The sequence below is a fragment of the Scyliorhinus torazame genome, chromosome 12, assembly GCF_047496885.1.
Source record: "Scyliorhinus torazame isolate Kashiwa2021f chromosome 12, sScyTor2.1, whole genome shotgun sequence".
NCBI classification, from domain to species: Eukaryota; Metazoa; Chordata; class Chondrichthyes; order Carcharhiniformes; family Scyliorhinidae; genus Scyliorhinus; species Scyliorhinus torazame.
In genome coordinates, this window is record NC_092718.1 from 75,385,511 (window position 1) to 75,405,679 (window position 20,169).

At 50.1% G+C, this 20,169-nt stretch overlaps 1 protein-coding gene across 4 annotated transcripts in view; it reads left to right on the plus strand.

Annotated features, from left to right (window-relative positions):
• The window catches only part of LOC140386490 (histone-lysine N-methyltransferase 2B-like), a 310,024-nt gene that overhangs the window by 169,285 nt on the left and 120,570 nt on the right, over positions 1-20,169 (plus strand). For 3 of the 4 annotated variants that reach the window (XM_072468882.1, XM_072468880.1, XM_072468883.1), the window contains exons 5-8: positions 4,985-5,138; positions 12,468-12,738; positions 14,091-14,143; positions 18,525-18,842. In XM_072468882.1, coding sequence (XP_072324983.1) covers positions 4,985-5,138; positions 12,468-12,738; positions 14,091-14,143; positions 18,525-18,842 — 796 coding nt within the window. The remainder of the gene's footprint in view (positions 1-4,984; positions 5,139-12,467; positions 12,739-14,090; positions 14,144-18,524; positions 18,843-20,169) is intronic. The other variant, XM_072468881.1, reaches the window with a different exon arrangement.

The following is a 20,169-nucleotide window of genomic DNA, read 5'->3' on the forward strand; positions in this document are numbered from 1 at the left end:
GGTGAAGGTTTTGTCTTGAGGAGAAATAGAGGAGCTTTGCTCAAAGTCCGGCAAAGATGCAACTCCCAGAAGAAGTATACAACAGTCCTAAAACACCTGAAGAACATACGGAACAAATACAACCGGAGGAAGATACTTCGATACATTAAGAACAGCAAATAACATCAACAAGCCAAGTAACTGCAAGTTCAGCAGCCACTGAGAAGGTCTACAAGGCTAAGGCTCAAATCCAAAAGTCTGAACTTATAACAGACTGTAAATACTCTGAAGAGTATGGTGAATTATAAAAATAATCTAATGCATGTAAATAATTTCATTTTCCAAAGGAAAGGGGATGTGATATGCATAAACCAATTCTGTACATATTATACACGACCTCCGACCACTAGGTGGCAATATAAACCCACCAGGTGACCCTGTGTGTGGGGAGTTGTTGGAGGATAGATGTATTTTGCAGTAGCTCGATAATCGTTAGTGTCAGTAGTTTATTTATTTATTCTAGTTATCTTTATCTCACAGCTGTTTCAAAGTAAATTATTTAAACTAAATGTTCTGTAGTTCATCATTCTTAGCGGCCAGTCTACAGAACATCACACCCTCTCCAGTAAATACTGACACACTATTGGTTACCCGCCACAGGGGCTGTTTAGCACAGGGCTAAATCGCTGGCTTTGAAAGCAGGCCAAGGCAGGCCAGCAGCACGGTTCAATTCCCATAACAGCCTCCCCGAACAGGCGCCGGAATGTGGCGATTAGGGGCTTTTCACAGTAACTTCATTTGAAGCCTACTTCGACAAGCCGATTTTCATTTCATTTCAGTAAACGCTCCCATGTACGCTCCTCAGTGAACACAAACACACTTCCGGGTACCCGCCCTGGTAAATACAGACACACTGCTGGATCCCCTCCTCAGTAAACACTGACACACACCCGGGTACCCTTCACAGTCAAAACTGACACACTCCTGAGGATGCACTCCAATAAATGCAGACACACACCTGGATACCCTGCCCGGTAAATACTGACAATACCCCAGGGTACCCTCCCCAATAAACACTGACAGGCTGTTGACGATCATCCCTGGTATAGGCTAACACACCCGGGTACCCTCCTAGGTAAGCACTGGCACACTCTCGAGTGTCCTCCCCAATATATACTGACACACTCCCGGGTACCCTCCCGAATAAACACTGACACACTACCGGGTACCCTCCCCAGTAAACACTGACACACTCCTGGGTACCCTCCCCAATAAACACTGACACACACCCGGGTACCCTCCCCAGTAAATACTGACACATTCCTGGGTACCCTCCCCAGCGCTCGCACACACACACACACAGGTACTCTCCCCAGGAAACACTGACACACTCCCGGGTTCCCTCCCCAGTAAACACTGACACACTCCCGGGTTCCCTCCCCAGTAAACACTGACACACTCACAGGTACCTTCCCCAATAAACACTGACACACTCCCCGGTACCCTCCCCAGTAAATACTGACACACTCACGGGTACCCTCCCCAGTAAATACTGACACACTCACGGGTACCCTCCCCAATAAACACTGACACACTCCCGGGTACCCTCCCCAGTAAACACTGACACACTCCTGGGTACCCTCCCCAATAAACACTGACACACACCCGGGTACCCTCCCCAGTAAATACTGACACATTCCTGGGTACCCTCCCCAGCGCTCGCACACACACACACAGGTACTCTCCCCAGGAAACACTGACACACTCCCGGGTACCCTCCCCAGTAAACACTGACACACTCCCGGGTTCCCTCCCCAGTAAACACTGACACACTCACAGGTACCTTCCCCAATAAACACTGAAACACTCCCGGGTTCCCTCCCCAGTAAACACTGACACACTCCCGGGTTCCCTCCCCAGTAAACACTGACACACTCACAGGTACCTTCCCCAATAAACACTGACACACTCCCCGGTACCCTCCCCAGTAAATACTGACACACTCACGGGTACCCTCCCCAGTAAATACTGACACACTCACGGGTACCCTCCCCAATAAACACTGACACACTCACGGGTACCCTCCCCAGTAAACACTGACACACTCCTGGATACCCTCCCCAGTAAACACTGACGTGCTCCCGGGTACCCTCCCAGTAAACACTGACACACTCCCGGGTACCCTCCCCAGTAAACACTGACACACTCCCGGGTACCCTCGCCAGTAAATACTGACACACTCACGGGTACCTTCCCCAATAAACACTGACACACTCCCGGTACCCCCCCTGTAAACACGGACACATTTCCGGGTACCCTCCCTAGTAAATACTGACACACCCCCGGGTACCCTCACCAATAAACACTGACACACTCCCGGGTACCCACCCCAATAAACACTGACACACTCCCGGGTACCCTCCCCAGTAAACACTGACACACTCCCGGGTACCCTCCCCAGTAAACACTGACACATTTCCGGGTACCCTCCACAGTCAAAACTGACACACTCCAGAGGATCCTCCCCAATAAACACTGACACATTCCTGAGGACGCTCCTCAGTAAATGCTGACACACTCCCGGGTACCCTGCCCGGTAAATACTGACATACCCCCAGGTACACTCCCCAATAAACACTGACAGACTGTTGACGATCATCCCCAGTATAGGCTAACACTCCCGGGTACCCTCTCCAGTAAACACTGACACATCCGCGGGTGTCCTCCCCAATATATACTGACAGACTCCTGGGTACCCTCCCCAGCACACACACACACACCCAGGTACCCTCCCCAGTAAACACTGACACACACCCAGGTACCCTCCCCAGTAAACACTGACACACACCCAGGTACCCTCTCCAGTAAACACTGACACACTCCCGGGTACCCTCCCCAGTAAACACTGACACACTCCCGGGTACCCTCGCCAGTAAATACTGACACACTCACGGGTACCTTCCCCAATAAACACTGACACACTCCCGGTACCCCCCCTGTAAACACGGACACATTTCCGGGTACCCTCCCTAGTAAATACTGACACACCCCCGGGTACCCTCACCAATAAACACTGACACACTCCCGGGTACCCACCCCAATAAACACTGACACACTCCCGGGTACCCTCCCCAGTAAACACTGACACACTCCCGGGTACCCTCCCCAGTAAACACTGACACATTTCCGGGTACCCTCCACAGTCAAAACTGACACACTCCAGAGGATCCTCCCCAATAAACACTGACACATTCCTGAGGACGCTCCTCAGTAAATGCTGACACACTCCCGGGTACCCTGCCCGGTAAATACTGACATACCCCCAGGTACACTCCCCAATAAACACTGACAGACTGTTGACGATCATCCCCAGTATAGGCTAACACTCCCGGGTACCCTCTCCAGTAAACACTGACACATCCGCGGGTGTCCTCCCCAATATATACTGACAGACTCCTGGGTACCCTCCCCAGCACACACACACACACACACACACCCAGGTACCCTCCCCAGTAAACACTGACACACACCCAGGTACCCTCCCCAGTAAACACTGACACACACCCAGGTACCCTCTCCAGTAAACACTGACACATCCCCGGCTACCTTCCCCAGTAAACACTGACACATCCCCGACTACCTTCCCCAGTAAACACTGACACACCCGTGAGGGCCCCCCCAGGTAAACACTGACACAGTGCGGGTACCCTCACACTCACGGGTTCCCTCCCCAATAAATGATGATACACACCTGGATACCCTGCCCGGTAAACACTGACAGACTGTTGACTATCATCCCCAGTATAGTCTAACGCTCCCGGGTACCCTCTCCAGTAAATACTGACACATCCCCGGGTACCATCCCTGGTAATCACTGACACACTCCAGGGTACCCACCCCAGTGAATACTGATGCCTGTACCTCCCAGCAAACACTAGCACACTCCAGACATCCTCCTCTGTATATGATGTCACACTCTCGGGTACCATCCCCAGTAAACACTGACACATCCCCGACTACCTTCCCCGGTAAACACTGACACACGTCTGGGTATCCGCCCTGGTAAATACTGACATACTGCCGGGTCCACTCCCTGGTAAACACTGGCACATACCCGGATACCCTTCATTGTCAAAACTGACACACTCCTGAGGACCCTCCCCAGTAAACACAGACACACTCCTGAGGACGCTCCCCAATAAATGTTGACACACTCCCGGGTACCCTGCCCTGTAAATACTGACATACCCACAGGGACCCTCCCCAATAAACACTGACAGACTGTTGACTATCATCCCCAGTACAGGCTAACACTCCCAGGTACCTCCTCCAGTAAACACTGACACAGCTCCGTCTACCTTCCCCAGTATACACTGACACACTCCCGGTACCCTCCCCAATAAACACTGACACACTCCCGGGTACCTCCCCAATAAACACTGACACACTCCCGGGTACCCTCCCCAGTAAATACTGACACACTCCCCTGTATATGCTGTCACACTCTCGGGTACGCTCTCCAGTATACACTGACATACTCCCGGGTACCCTCCCCAGTAAACACTGACACACTTGTGAGGACCCTCCCCAGTAAATATTGACACACTTGTGAGGACCCTCCCCAGTAAACACCGCCACGTCCCCGGCTACCCTACTCAGGAAATATTAACACGCTCGTGAGGACCCTCCCCAGTAAACACGGAGACACTCCCAGGCACCCTCACCAGTAAATACTGATATACTCATGAGGACCCTCACCAGTAAACACTGACACTCTCCTGCGGAACTTCCCCAGTTTCGCCTTCCCTTCTCTCCCTTTTTTCCTCTCTCACGCTCGGCCCACTCTGCCCTTCGCTCCAGTGTTTGTCCCTTTTGCTCGCGCTCTCGGGTAACCCCGCCACCCCGTGTGACCTCGCATTATCCACCTTTCATTCCCAGTTTCTGTCCCTATTATCAGCGTCAGTTAATCACTGTTATCTTTCCTCCCTTCCACCCTCTCCGATAGACGCAGGTATCTCAGGGTCCACGGATCAAGCATGTATGCCGCCGGGCAGCTGTGGCGCTCGGGAAACCTCGAGCGATGGTACCCGCCAACATTCCACGGCTCAGTGCACTCCCAATGCATGAGCGCGAGAGCATTATGACGGCACAGCTGGACGGTAAGTGGCGGTCCGGAGACTGGAAGGGGAGAGGAACAGAAATTAAATGTAGAGTGGTTCTGTTAAATCTGAACATCCCTTGCTTAGACCATAGATCATAGAATTTACAGTGCAGAAGGAGGCCATTCGGCCCATCTAGTCTGCAACGGCCCTTACAAAGAGCATACTACTCAAGCCCACCTATTCCCGTAACCCCCACCTAACCTTTTTGGACACTTAAGGGCAATTTAGCATGGCCAATCCACCCAACCCGCACATCTTTGGACTGTGGGAGGAAACTGGAGCACCCGGAGGAAACCCACGCAGACACGGGGAGAAGGTGCAGACTCCGCACAGACAGTGACTCAGCCGGGAATCGAACCTGGGGCCCTGGTGCTGTGAAGCAACTGTGCTAACCACTATGCTACCGTGCTGCCCACCGTACTTGGATCACTATTCTCAGTTCCTGTCTGCATATCCATTGGTTAGACAACACTTGGAGCGACTGTGCACAGTTCTGGTCTCCATATTCCTCGGTTAAACCACACATGGAGCACTGTGCGCGGTTCCAGCCTCCAATTCTCTTGGTTAGACCACGTTTGGATTGTCAAGTTACGAGTCACCTTTGAGTCTCTCAAGTGCCAGGCAATGACCCTCCCCAACAAGTAAGAGAATCCAACCATTGTCAAATGGCATTAGCATTATTGAATTGCCCCCACTATCAACATCCTGGTGGTTACTATTGGCCAGAAACTGAACTGCACCCAGCCATATAAATACTGAGGCTACCAAAGGTGGTCAGAGGCTGGGAATCCTGTGCTGTGTTACTCACCTCCTGACACCTCCAGAGGCCCCCAGCATCACTTCTGTCTTTCTTCAGCCAATATGATTCAGTCGACGTGATATCAAGAAACGGCTGAAGGCATTGGATCCTGCAAAAGGCTATTGTCCCTGACAATGTTCCAGCAATAGTACTGAAAACTCTGCCCCAGAACTTGCCGCATCCCAAGCCAAGCAGTACAGCTACAACACTGGCATCTATCCTGCAATGTGAAAAATTGCCCAAGTGTGTCCTGCACACAAGAAACAGGACAAATACAACCCAGCCAATTACCACCCTATCCAGCTACTCCATCATCAGCAAAGTGATGGAAGGAGCCATCAACAGTGCTATCAAGCAGCATTTACTCAGCAATGACTTGCTGGTGGACGCTCAGTTTGGGCTCTGCCAGGGTTACTCAGCTCCTGACCTCATTACAGACTTGGTTCAAACCAGCTAGGCAGAAAGTTAAAAGACAGGACCTCGAGGGTTATCTCGGGATTACTCCCTGTGCCACGTGCCAGTGAGGCTAGAAATAGGAAGATAGAGCAGCTCAACACGTGGGTAAACAGCTGGTGTAGGAGGGAGGGTTTCGTTATCTGGACCACTGGGAGCTCTTCCAGGGTAGGTGTGACCTGTATAAGAAGGACGGGTTGCATCTAAACTGGAGAGGCATAAATATCCTGGCCGCGAGGTTTGCTAGTGTCACACGGGAGGGTTTAAACTAGTATGGCAGGGGGGTGGGTACCGGAGCAATAGGTCAGAAGGTGAAATAGTTGAGGGGGAACGAGAGAATAGGGCCAGTATGGCTCTGAGGAAGAGTAGACTGGGAGATGTTGCTGAAAACAGCGGGACTGGTGGCCTGAAGTGCATATATTTTAATGCAAGAAGTATAACAGGTAAGGCAGATGAATTTAGAGCTTGGATTAGTACTTGGAACTATGAAATTGTTGCCATTACAGAGACCTGGATGAGGGAAGGACAGGATTGGCAGCTAAACGTTCCAGGATTTAGATGTTTTAGGCAGGATAGAGGGGGATGTAAAAGGGGTGGAGGAGTTGCGCTACTGGTTAGGGAGAATATCACAGATGTACTGCGGGAGAACACCTCAGAGGGCAGCGAGGCTATATGGGCAGAGATCAGGAATAAGAAGGGTGCAGTCACAATGTTGGGGGTTTACTGCAGGCCTCCCAACAGCCAGCGGAAGATAGAGGAGCAGATAGGTAGACAGATTTTGGAAAGGAGTAAAAGCAACAGGGTTGTTGTGATGGGAGATTTTTACTTCCGCAATATTGACTGGGACTCACTTAGTGCTCGGGACTTGGACGGGGCAGAGATTGTAAGGAACATCCAGGAGGGCTTCTTAAAACAATATGTAGATAGTTCAACCAGGGAAGGAGCTGTACTGGACCTGGTATTGGGGAATGAGCCCGGCCAGGCGGTAGAGGTTTCAGTAGGGGAGCATTTCGGGAACAGTGACCACAGTTCAGTAAGTTTTAAAGTGCTGGTGGAGAAGGATAAGAGTGGTCCTCAGGTGAATGTGCTAAATTGGGGGAAGGCTAATTATAACAATATTAGGCAGGAACTGAAGAACCTAGATTGGGGGCGGATGCTTGAGGGTGAATCAACACCTGACATGTGGGAGGCTTTCAAATGTCAGTTGAAAGGAATTCAGGACCGGCATGTTCCTCGCGGAGGAAGGATAAATATGGTAAATTTCGGGAACCTTGGATAACGAGAGATATTGTAGGCCTCGTCAAAAAGAAAAAGGAGGCATTTGTCAGGGCTAGAAGGCTGGGAACAGACGAAGCCTGTGTGGAATATAAGGAAAGTAGGAAGGAACTTAAACAAGGAGTCAGGAGGGCTAAAAGGGGTCACGAAAAGTCATTGGCAAATAGGGTTAAGGAAAATCCCAAGGCTTTTTACTCGTCCATAAAAAGCAAAAGGGTGGGCCCACTGAAGGACAGGCGAGGGAAACTGTGTGTGCAACAGAGGAAATGGGTGATGTAGTAAATGAATAGTTCGCATCAGTATTCACCAAAGAGAAGGAATTGATTGATGTTGAGTCTGGAGAAGGGTGTGTAGATTGCCTGGGTCACATTGACATCCAAAAAGACGAGGTGTTGGGCGTCTTGAAAAATATTAAGATGGATAAGTCCCCAGGGCCTGATGGGATCTACCCCAGAATACTGAAGGAGGCTAGAGAGGATATTGCTGAGGCCTTGACAGAAATCTTTGGATCCTTACTGTCTTCAGGTGATGTCCCGGAGGACTGGAGAATAGCCAATGTTGTTCCTTTGTTCAAGAAGGGTAGCAAAGATAATCTAGGGAACTATAGGCCGGTGAGCCTTCCGTCAGTGGTAGGGAAATTACTGGAAAGAATTCTTCGAGACAGGATCTACTCCCATTTGGAAACGATGTTGTGCCGAACCTTTGTCCTAGATTAATCATGGATTATCATAGAATTTACAGTGCGAAAGGAGGCCATTCGGCCCATTGAGTCTGCACCGACTCTTGGAAAGAGCACCCTACCCAAGGTCAACACCTCCACCCAACGCTAAGGGCAATTTTGGACACTCAGGGCAATTTATCATGGCTAATCCACCTAACCTGCACATCTTTGGACTGTGGGAGGAAACCGGAGCACCCGGAGGAAACCCATGCACACACGGGGAGGATGTGCAGACTCCGCACAGACAGTGACCCAAGCCGGAATCGAACCTGGGACCCTGGAGCTGTGAAGCAATTGTGCTATGCACAATGCTACCGTGCTGCCCTTAAGAACAAATTAATCCACACTATATCATTCTACCGCAATCCATGTACCTATCCAATAGCTGCTTGAAGGACCCTAATGTTTCCGACTCAACTACTTTCACAGGCAGTGCATTCCATGCCCCCACTACTCTCTGCACAGGCAATGCATTCCATGCCCCCACTACTCTCTGGGTAAAGAACCTACCTCTGACATCCCCCCTATATCTTCCACCATTCACCTTAAATTTATGTACCCTTGTAATGGTTTGTTCCACCCGGGGAAAAAGTCTCTGACTGTCTACTCTATCTATTCCCCTGATCATCTTATAAACCTCTATCAAGTCGCCCCTCATCCTTCTCCGTTCTAATGAGAAAAGGCCTAGCACCCTCAACCTTTCCTCGTAAGACATACTCTCCATTCCAGGCAATATCCTGGTAAATCTCCTTTGCACCTTTTCCAAAGCTTCCACATCCTTCCTAAAATGAGGCGACCAGAACTGTACACAGTACTCCAAATGTGGCCATACCAAAGTTTTGTACAGCTGCATCATCACCTCACGGCACTTAAATTCAATCCCTCTGTTTATGAACGCTAGCACACCATAGGCCTTCTTCACAGCTCTATCCACTCGAGTGGCAACTTTCAAAGATGTATGAACATAGACCCCAAGATCTCTCTGCTCCTCCACATTGCCAAGAACTCTACCGTTAACCCTGTATTCCGCATTCATATTTGTCCTTCCAAAATGGACAACCTCACACTTTTCAGGGTTAAACTCCATCTGCCACTTCTCAGCCCAACTCTGCATCCTATCTATATCTCTTTGCAGCCAACAACAGCCCTCCTCACTATCCACAACTCCACCAATCTTCGTATCGTCTGCAAATTTACTGACCCACCCTTCAACTCCCTCATCCAAGTCATTAATGAAAATCACAAACAGCAGAGGACCTAGAACTGATCCCTGCGGTATGCCACTGGTAACTGGGATCCAGGTGAATATTTGCCATCCACCACCACTCTCTGACTTCTATCGGTTAGCCAGTTCGTTATCCAACTGGCCAAATTTCCCACTACCCCATGCCTCCTTACTTTCTGCCTAAGCCTACCATGGGGAACCTTATCAAATGCCTTACTAAAATCCATGTACACTACATCCACTGCTTTACCTTCATCCACATGCTTGGTCACCTCCTCAAAGAATTCAATAAGATTTGTAAGGCAAGACCTACCCCTCACAAATCCGTGCTGACTATTCCTAATCAAGCAGTGTCTTTCCAGATGTTCAGAAATCCTATCCTTCAGTACCCTTTCCATGACTTTGCCTACCACCGAAGTAAGACTAACTGGCCTGTAATTCCCAGGGTTATCCCTATTCCCTTTTTTGAACAGGGGCACGACATTCGCCACTCTCCAATCCCCTGGTACCACCCCTGTTGACGGTGAGGACGAAAAGATCATTGCCAACGGCTCTACAATATTGTCTCTTGCTTCCCATAGAATCCTTGGATATATCCCGTCAGGCCCGGGGGATTTGTCTATCGTCACGTTTTTCAAAATGCCCAATACATCTTCCTTCCTAACAAGTATTTCCTCGAGCTTACCAGTCTGTTTCACACTGTTCTCTCCAACTGGCCAAGTTGTAAATACATCATTTGTAAATACAGAAGAAAAGTACTCGTTCAAGACCTCTCCTATCTCTTCAGACTCAATACACAATCTCCCGCTACTGTCCTTGGTCGGACCTACCCTCGCTCTAGTCATTCTCATATTTCTCACATATGTGTAAAAGGCCTTGGGGTTTTCCTTGATCCTACCCGCCAAAGATTGTTCATGCCCTCTCTTAGCTCTCCTAATCCCTTTCTTCAGTTCCCTCCTGGCTATCTTGTATCCCTCCAGCGCCCTGTCTGAACCTTGTTTCCTCAGCCTTACATAAGTCTCCTTTTTCCTCTTAACAAGACATTCAACCTCTCTTGTCAACCATGGTTCCCTCACTCGACCATCTCTTCCCTGCCTGATAGGGACATACATATCAAGGACAATTAGTACCTGTTCCTTGGAACAAGTTCCACATTTCACTTGTGTCCTTCCCTGACAGCCTATGTTCCCAACTTATGCATTTCAATTCTTATCTGACAACATTGTATTTACCCTTCCCCCAATTGTAAACCTTGCCCTATCCCTCTCCATTACTAAAGTGAAAGTCACAGAATTGTGGTCACTATCTCCAAAATGCTCCCCCACTAACAAATCTATCACTTGCCCTGGTTCATTACCAAGTGCCAAATCCAATATTGCCTCCCCTCTGGTTGGACAATCTACATACTGTGTTAGAAAAGCTTCCTGGACACACTGCACAAACACCACCCCATCCAAACTGTTTGATCTAAAGAGTTTCCACTCAATGTTTGGGAAGTTAAAGTCACCCATGACTACTACCCTGTGACTTCTGCACCTTTCCAAAAGGGGAGGTGAGAGTGACTGCCCTTGATATCAGGGCAGCATTTGACTGAGTATGGCATCAGTGAGCCCTAGCTCAACTGGAGTCAATGAAAATCGGGGAAAACTCTCTGCTGGTTGGAGTCATACCTGTTACAAACCACCTGTTGTGGTGATTGGAGGTCAATCATCTCTGCTCCAGGACACACTGCAGGAGTTCCTCAGGGTCGTGTCCTCGGCCCAACCATCTTCAGCTGCTTCATTAATGACTTCCCTTCCATCATATGGTCATAAGTGCGGAACAATGTTCAGCACCATTTGCGACTCCCCAGATAATGAACCAGTCCATGCCCAAATGCAACAAGGTCTGGAAAATATCCTGGCTGGGGTTTACAAGTGGCAAGTTACATTCACCCCACACAATTGCCAGGCAATGACCATCTCCCATAAGAGAGGATCTAACAATCACCCCATGACATTCAGTGGCATTACCATCACTGAATCCCCCACAATCAACATCCTGGAGGTTACTATAGATCAGAAACTGAATCAGACTAGTCAAATTAACACTGGCTACCAGAGCAGGTCAAAGACTAGGAATCCTGACACATTCCCAGGTACTCTCCCCAGTAAACACTGGCACAACCCTGGCTACCTTCTCCAGTAAATACTGACACACTCCCGGGTATCATCCCCAGTAAGCACTGACACACTTCCGGGTACTATCCCCAGTAATCACTGACACACAGCTTGGCAGCATGGTGGCGTAGTGGTTAGCGCTGCTGCCTCACGGCGCCGAGGACTCAGGTTTGATTCCGGCCCCGGATCACTGTCCGTGCGGAGTTTGCACACTCTCCCTGTGTCTGCGTGGTTATCACCCCCACAACCCAAAAGGATTTGGAGGGTAAGTGGATTGGCCACGCTAGATTACCCCTTAATTGGAAAAAAAACAATTGGGTACTCAAAATTTAAGGGCAAAAAAGAAGCTCGACACCATCATTGATAAAGCAGCTTGCTTGTTTGCTATCCCTTTGACAAACATTCAATCCCTCCACCACCAACTAACAGTGGTGGCCGTGTGTACCAACGACAAGATGCATTACACGATGGATCCTGAGGCAGCACCTTCCAAACCCACAATCACTACCAAGGACAAGAGCAGCAGACGCTTGGGAACCCCACAACCCAAAGATGTGCAGGGTAGGTGGATTGGCCACGCTAAATTTCCCCTTAATTTTTACTTTAAATTTATTTTTGAAACAAAGAGAGGGAGAGAGGGGAAATCAGGCAGTGATCCTGCTCCTAATCATTCTACCTCTATTTCTTCCCTCAGAGGATAGCTCCTCCTCCGAGCCCGAGAGTCCTGTGCCCATGGCCTCCGTGGTGAAGATTGAGCGGGAGGCAGAGGAGGTAGCGGAGGCTCCAACGCTCTTGCCAGCCGAGGAGGAGACCAAGCCTTCTGTGGTCAGCGGCCAGCCAAAGCGCCGAGGAAACCGGTGTGGCTGCTGCAAAGGCTGCCGAAACCTGGCGGACTGCGGCAAGTGCGTCAACTGCCTGGACAAGCCTAAGTTCGGGGGCCGAAACACCAAGAAGCAATGTTGTGTGTAAGTACGCTGCCATATCTCCAATCATCAACCGCCTCGCCCTCCCTGTCTGGGGTTTCTTCTTATGTCCATGCCCACAGTGAGAGTCGCATCCAGTGGGGAAAATCTGGGATGTGCTGCCTGGGGAATGTTTTTCCCAGCGGCAGGAGGTTCGATGACCAGAGAGGACACAGATTGAAGAGAATCTGGAAAAGAACCAGAGGGAGGAAGATGAGGAGAATTTTTATTTCACACACAGCGAGTTGTTGTGATCTGGAAGGTGCTGCCTGAAAGGGCGGTGGAAGCAGATTCAATGGGAACTGTCGAAAGGGGCAATTGGAGAAATACTGGAAGGAATAATTTGCAGGAATATGGATGGGAAGAGCAGGGGGGAGAATGAGACTAATTGGATCGATCTTTCAAAGAAAGACAGATGAGAATTCGATTCATACAGAGATATGGGCAGTGAGCGGGGCAGTGGGATTAGTTTGAGGATTATACAGGGCTACGGGGAGAGAGCAGGGCAGTGGGATTAGTTTGGAGATTGATACAGGACTATGGGGAGAGGGCGGGACTGGGATTAGTTTGGAGATTGATACAGGGCTATGGGGAGAGAGCAGGGCAGTGGGATTAGTTTGGGGAATGATACAGGGCGATGGGGAGAGAGCGGGACTGGGATTAGTTTGGAGATTGATACAGGGCTATGGGGAGAGAGAGGGGCAGTGGGATTAGTTTGGGGATTGATACAGGGCTATGGGGAGAGCAGGGCAGTGGGATTAGTTTGGGGATTGATACAGCGCTATGGGGAGAGTGGGGCAGTGGGATGAGTTTGGGGATTGATACAGGGCTACGGGGAGAGAGCAGGGCAGTGGGATTAGTTTGGGGAATGATACAGGGCGATGGGGAGAGAGCGGGACTGGGATTAGTTTGGAGATTGATACAGGGCTATGGGGAGAGAGAGGGGCAGTGGGATTAGTTTGGGGATTGATACAGTGCTATGGGGAGAGAGCAGGGCAGTGGGATGAGTTTGGGGATTGATACAGGGCTATGGGGAGAGAGTGGGGCAGTGGGATTAGTTTTGGCTTGAGACTGGATGACGGGGAGAGTGGGGCAGTGCATTAGTTTGGGATTGATCAGGGCAATGGGAATTGCAGGGCTGTGGAATTAGATTTAGGATTGATCCTGAGCTATGGGGAGAGAGTGGGGCAGTGGGATTAGTGATTGATACAAGGGCTATGGGGAGAGAGGGGCAGTGGGATTGCTTTTGGGATTTATAAAAGACAATGGGAAGAGAGCGGGGCAGGACTGGCTGAAGGGGCCTAATTCAGCAGGGAGCATGAGTTGTTGGTGACCCATGTTTCTTGTCATTGCAGGTGGCGGAAATGTGACCAAATAGAACTGAAACGACAGGAACGCCTGGCAAATGGTAAAGCTGCTTATTATTTGCACAGAGTAAAGCTCCCTCTACACTGTCCCATCAAACTCCCTCAGGACAGGTACAGCACGGGGTTAGATCGAGAATAAAGCTCCCTCTACACTGTCCCCATCAAACATCCCAGGCCAGGTACAGCACGGGGTTAGATACAGAGTAAATCTCCCTCTACACTGTCCCCATCAAACTCCCTCAGGACAGATCCAGCGTTAGATACAGAGTAAATCTCCCGCTACACTGTCTCCATCAAACATTCCTAGGACAGATTCAGCACAGGATTACAGGGTTAGATACAGAGGAAAGCTCTCTCTACACTCTCCCCATCAAACACTCCCAGGGTAGGTACAGAATGGGGTTAGATATAGCGTAAAGCTCCCTCTACACTGTCCCGTCAAACTCCCTCAAGACAGATCCTGCATGGGGTTAGATACAGAGTAAGGCTCCCTCTACACTGTCCCCATCAAACACTCCCAGGACAGATACAGCACGTGATTAGATACAGAGTAAATCTCCCTCTACACTGTCTCCATCAAACTTTCGTAGGACAGGTACAGCACAGGATTACAGGGTTAGATACAAAGTAAAGCTCCCTCTACACTGTCCCCTTCAAACACTCCGAGGACAGGTACAGCACGGGGTTAGATACAGAGTCCCAGCCAGGTGGTAGAAGCTTCAGTAGGGGAGCATTTCGGGAACAGTGACCACAATTCAGTAAGTTTTAAAGTGCCGGTGGACAAGGATAAGAGTGGTCCTAGGGTGAATGTGCTAAATTGGGGGAAGGCTAATTATAACAATATTAGGGAGGAACTGAAGAACCTAGATTGGGGCAGATGTTTGAGGGTAAGTCAACATCTGACATGTGGGAGGCTTTCAAATGTCAGTTGAAAGGAATTCAGGACCGGCATGTTCCTGTGAGGAAGAAGGATAAATGTTACAAATTTCGGGAACCTTGGATAACGAGAGATATTGTAAGCCTGGTCAAAAAGAAAAAGGAGGCATTTGTCAGGGCTAGAAGGCTGGGAACAGGCGAAGCCTGTGTGGAATATAAGGAAAGTAGGAAGGAACTTAAGCATGGAGTTAAGAGGGCTAAAAGGGTTCATGAAAAGTCATTGGCAAATAGGGTTAAGGAAAATCCCAAGGCTTTTTACACGTACATAAAAAGCAAGAGGGTAGCCAGGGAAAGGGTTGGCCCGCTGTAGGACAGGGGAGGGAGTCTGTGTGTGGAGCCAGAGGAAATGGGCGAGGTACTAAATTAATACTTTGCATCAGTATTCACCAAAGAGAAGGAATTGATTGATGTTGAGTCTGGAGAAGGGTGTGTAGATAGAACAAAGAACAAAGAAAAGTACAGCACAGAACAGGCCCTTCGGCCCTCCTAGCCTGTGCCGACCATGCTGCCTGTCTAATCTAAAATCTTCTACACTTCCGGGGTCCGTATCCCTCTATTCCCATCCTATTCATGTATTTGTCAAGATGCCCCTTAAAAGTCACTATCGTCCCTGCTTCCAGCACCTCCTGCAGCGAGTTCCAGGCACCCACTACCCTCTGTGTAAAAAAAACTTTCCTCGTACATCTGCTCTAAATCTTGCCCCTTGCACCTTAAACCTATGCCCCCTAGTAATTGACCCCTCTACCATGGGAAAAAGTCTCTGACTATCCACTGTCTATGGTCCTCATAATTTTGTAGACCTCCATCAGGTCGCCCCTCAACCTCCTTCGTTCCAGTGAGAACAAACCAAGTTTATTCAACCTCTCCTCATAGCTAATGCCCTCCATACCAGACAACATCCTGGTAAATCTTTTCTGCACCCTCTCTAAAGCCTCCACATCCTTCTGGTAGTGTGGCGACCAGAATTGAACACTATACTCCAAGTGTGGCCTAACTAAGGTTCTATACAGCTGCAACATGACTTGCCAATTTTTATGCTCAATGCCCCGGCCAATGAAGACAAGAATGCCATTTGCCTTCTTGACTACCTTCTCCACCTATGTTGCCCCTATCAGTGACCTGTGGACCTGCATACCTAGATTTCTCTGACTGTCAATACTCTTGAGGGTTCCACCATTCACTGTATATTCCCTACCTGTATTAGATCTTCCAAAATGCATTACCTCACGTTTGTCCATCTGCCATCTCCTTCCCCCCCCCATGTCTCCAAACGATCGAACATCTGCTGTAACCTCTGACAGTCCTCATCGTAATCCGCAATTCCCCAACCTTTGTGTCGTCCGCCAACTTACTAATCAGACCAGTTACATTTTCCTCCAAATCATGTATACGTACTATGAACAGCAAAGGTCCCAGGTGGGTCACATTGAGATCCAAAAAGACGAGGTGTCTTGAAAAATAGTAAGGTGGATAAGTCCCCAGGACCTGATGGGATCTACCCCAGAATACTGAAGGAGGCAAGAGAGGAAATTGCTGAGGCCTTGACAGAAATCTTTGGCTCCACACTGTCTTCAGGTGATGTCCCGGAGGACTGGAGAATAGCCAATGTTGTCGTTTAAGAAGGGTAGCAAGGATAATCCAGTGAACTACAGGCCCGTGAGCCTTAAGTCAGTGGTAGGGAAATTACTGGCGAGAATTCTTCGAGACAGGATCTACTCCCATTTGGAAACAAGTGGACGTATTAGCAAGAGGCAGCACGGTTTTGTGAAGCGAAGGTCGTGGCAGTGGATGTTGTCTACATGGACTTCAGTAAGGCCTTTGACAAGGTCCCACATGGCAGACTGGTACAAAAGGTGAAGTCACACGGGATCAGAGGTGAGCTGGCAAGATGGATACAGAACTGGCTAGGTCATAGAAGGCAGAGATGAGCAATGGAAGGGTGCTTTTCTGATTGGAGGGCTGTGACTAGAGGTGTTCCGCAGGGTTCAGCGTTGGGACCTTTGCTGTTCGTAGTATATATAAATGATTTGGAGGAAAATGTAACTGGTCTGATTAGTAAGTTTACGGATGACACAAAGGTTGGTGGATTTGAGGATAGCGATGAGGACTGTCAGAGGATACAACAGGATTTAGATTGCTTGGAGACTTGGGCGGAGACAATCGCCAGGCAGGAATGTTCCCTTCCAGTCTGGGAACACTTCAGCAGTCAAGGGCATTCAGCCTCTGATCTTCGGGTAAGCGTTCTCCAAGGCAGCCTTCAGGACGCGCGGCAACGCAGAATCGCCGAGCAGAAACTTTAAGCCAAGTTCTGTACACATGAGTAAGGCCTCAATCAGGACCTTGGATTCATGTCGCATTACATTCGCCCCCCACCATCTGGCCTGGGCTTGCAAAATCCCACCAACTGTCCTGGCTTGCAACAATGCACACCTCTTTAACCTGGGGGTTACCCCTCTCTTTGGATCTGTAAAGACTTAATTACCTGCAAATGCTCACATTCAAAGTATCGTCTTGCATCTTTGACTTTGTCTATAGATATATATATATATATGTTTCTGGAACCTACCTCTCCATTCACCTGAGGAAGGAGCATTGCTCCGAAAGCTTGTGATTTGAAACAAACCTGTTGGCATTTAACCTGGGTTTGTAAGACTTCTTCCTGTAAATTTTCTTTGTTCCTTGTTCTAAAGATCCCTCTATACTGCTCCTGTCAAACACTCCCAGGACAGGTACAGCACGGGGTTAGATACAGAGTAAAGCTCCCTCTACACTGTCCCCATCAAACCCTCCCAGGACAGGTACAGCACGGGGTTAGATACAGAGTAAAGCTCCCTCTACACTGTCCCCATCAAACACTCCCAGGACAGGTACAGCACGGGGTTAGATACAGAGTAAAGCTCCCTCTGCACCGTCCCCATCAAACTCTCCCGAGACAGGTACAAGACAGGGTTGGATACAGAGTAAAGCACCCTCTGCAATAACAGAAATACTGCTGGATTTTCATTGAAAACCAATCAATAAAACTCCTTTGGCCCGTCCTGTGTGCCCGGCAGCTGTATTTACATGGCACTTTTTAGCGTAGTATATCACCCCAAGCTGCTTCGGAGGATCCTCAATCAGACACAGCTTGACATCGCGACAGCTTTAGGATTTATTGGAAACAGGTGACAAATGCTTTGATTGAGGAGGTCAGCTTTAAGGATTGTCTTCAACGAGGAGAGAGGCAGAGAGTTTAAAGAGGGAATTACAGACCTTGGTGCCTTGGCCGTGTGATGGCAAGTGGTGGAACTTGCTGAGAAAGCACAAGAGATCATTGGCACCCCAGTGTTGGAGCAAATTTTGTGCTTGTTTGCATTGCTGGTCAGGGTGGACTGTGAGGATGCAAGCGGTAAGCAATGTTGCCGCCCCCACCTCTCCTTTTGTCCTCATTGGTTAACCAGTGCTCCCCTTTTCTCCTTCACCTTCCACCCGTCCTCACCCCTCCAGTGCGCAAGAGGAGCCGGATCACAATTCTACCGGCCATCGATACGCGGCCCGTCATGGGCAAGGACGACGAGGAGTGGCTGCCAGACTCGCGGGGCTACGCGGCCTATGAGTACATGCTGGAGGCGGCAGTGGAGGAGGTGCAAGTGAAAAATGGGGAGGCCTCGTTGGCGCCCGTGGAGAACCTGGCCGCCGACACGCAGCTGCAGCGCAAGTCCATCCGTCGCACAGCGCGTCAGTGGTCGTACTACGCCCTGTTTGAGGAGTCTGACCTTTCCGACTCTGAGACGGACTCCAAGCTGCCTCACAACGTCCTGAAAGGTGGGTGGCCGTGTGCCAATGTCAGGTACGGGTTGGGGGTGCGGGGGCGGGGAGTGTTGCACGTTGACTGTGATAGGACAGACTTCAACCACAGCACAGGAACAGGAGGAGGCCCATTCGGCCCACTCGAGTCTGTTGCACGGGAACAGGAGGAGGCCCATTCAGCCCCCATCAGGCCTGTTACACAGGAACAGAAGGAAACCCATTCAGCCCCCATCAGGCCTGTTACACAGGAACAGGAGGAAACCCATTCAGCCCACTCGAGTCTGTTGCACGGGAACAGGAGGAGGCCCATTCAGCCCACTCGAGTCTGTTGCACGGGAACAGGAGGAGGCCCATTCAGCCCCCATCAGGCCTGTTACACAGGAACAGCAGGAGGCCCATTCAGCCTCCTCGAGCCTGTTGCACAGGAACAGGAGGAGGGCCATTCAGCCTCCTCAAGCCTGTTGCACAGGAACAGGAGGAGGCCCATTCAGCCTCCTCGAGCCTGTTACACAGGAACAGGAGGAGGGCCATTCAGCCTCCTCAAGCCTGTTGCACAGGAACAGGAGGAGGGCCATTCAGCCTCCTCAAGCCTGTTGCACAGGAACAGGAGGAGGCCCATTCAGCCTCCTCGAGCCTGATGCACCCAGTTGCAGACCAGGATGGGGCTGACATGGGAGGATCCTGATTGGGGAAGGACAAACAGCTGGGCGGTAGGGGTGTGAGTTTGGTAAATATTATTTCGGAGAGGGGAGTGATCTGGGAAGGGTTCAGGACCGAGAGGTATTCGTGCTGAGTGGGTTTTGGGGATGGGGAGGGGAGTGGATTTCAGGTGGATGGTGAAGAGATTGCGTTTCAGTGAGTGGGGAGGAGAGTAGGTTTCGATGAGGGGGTGGAGGGGAGTAGGTAAAGGGTTTCAGTGAGTGGGGAGGGGATTGCGTTTCGGTGGGGGGTGGGGAGGGGAGTAGGTAATGGGTTTCAGTGATTGGGGTGGGAGTGGGTTTCGGTGAGGGGGTGGGGAGGGGAGTAGGTAATGGGATTCAGTGAGTGGGGTGGGGAGTAGGTTTCGATGAGGGGGTGGAGGGGAGTAGGTAATGGGTTTCAGTGAGTGGGGCGGGGAGTGGGTTTCAGTGAGTGGGTGGGAGTAGGTAATCAGTTTCAGTGAGTGGGGCGAGAAGTGGGTTTCGGTGAGGGGGTGGACGGGAGTAGTTAATGGGTTTCAGTGAGTGGGAGGGGGTGGGTTTCGGTGAGGGTGGGAGGGGAGTTGGATTCGCTGAATGTGTTGGTGAGGGGAGTGGGTTTCGCTGAGTGTGTTGGGGAAGGGAATATCGTTTGGTGTGGGTAC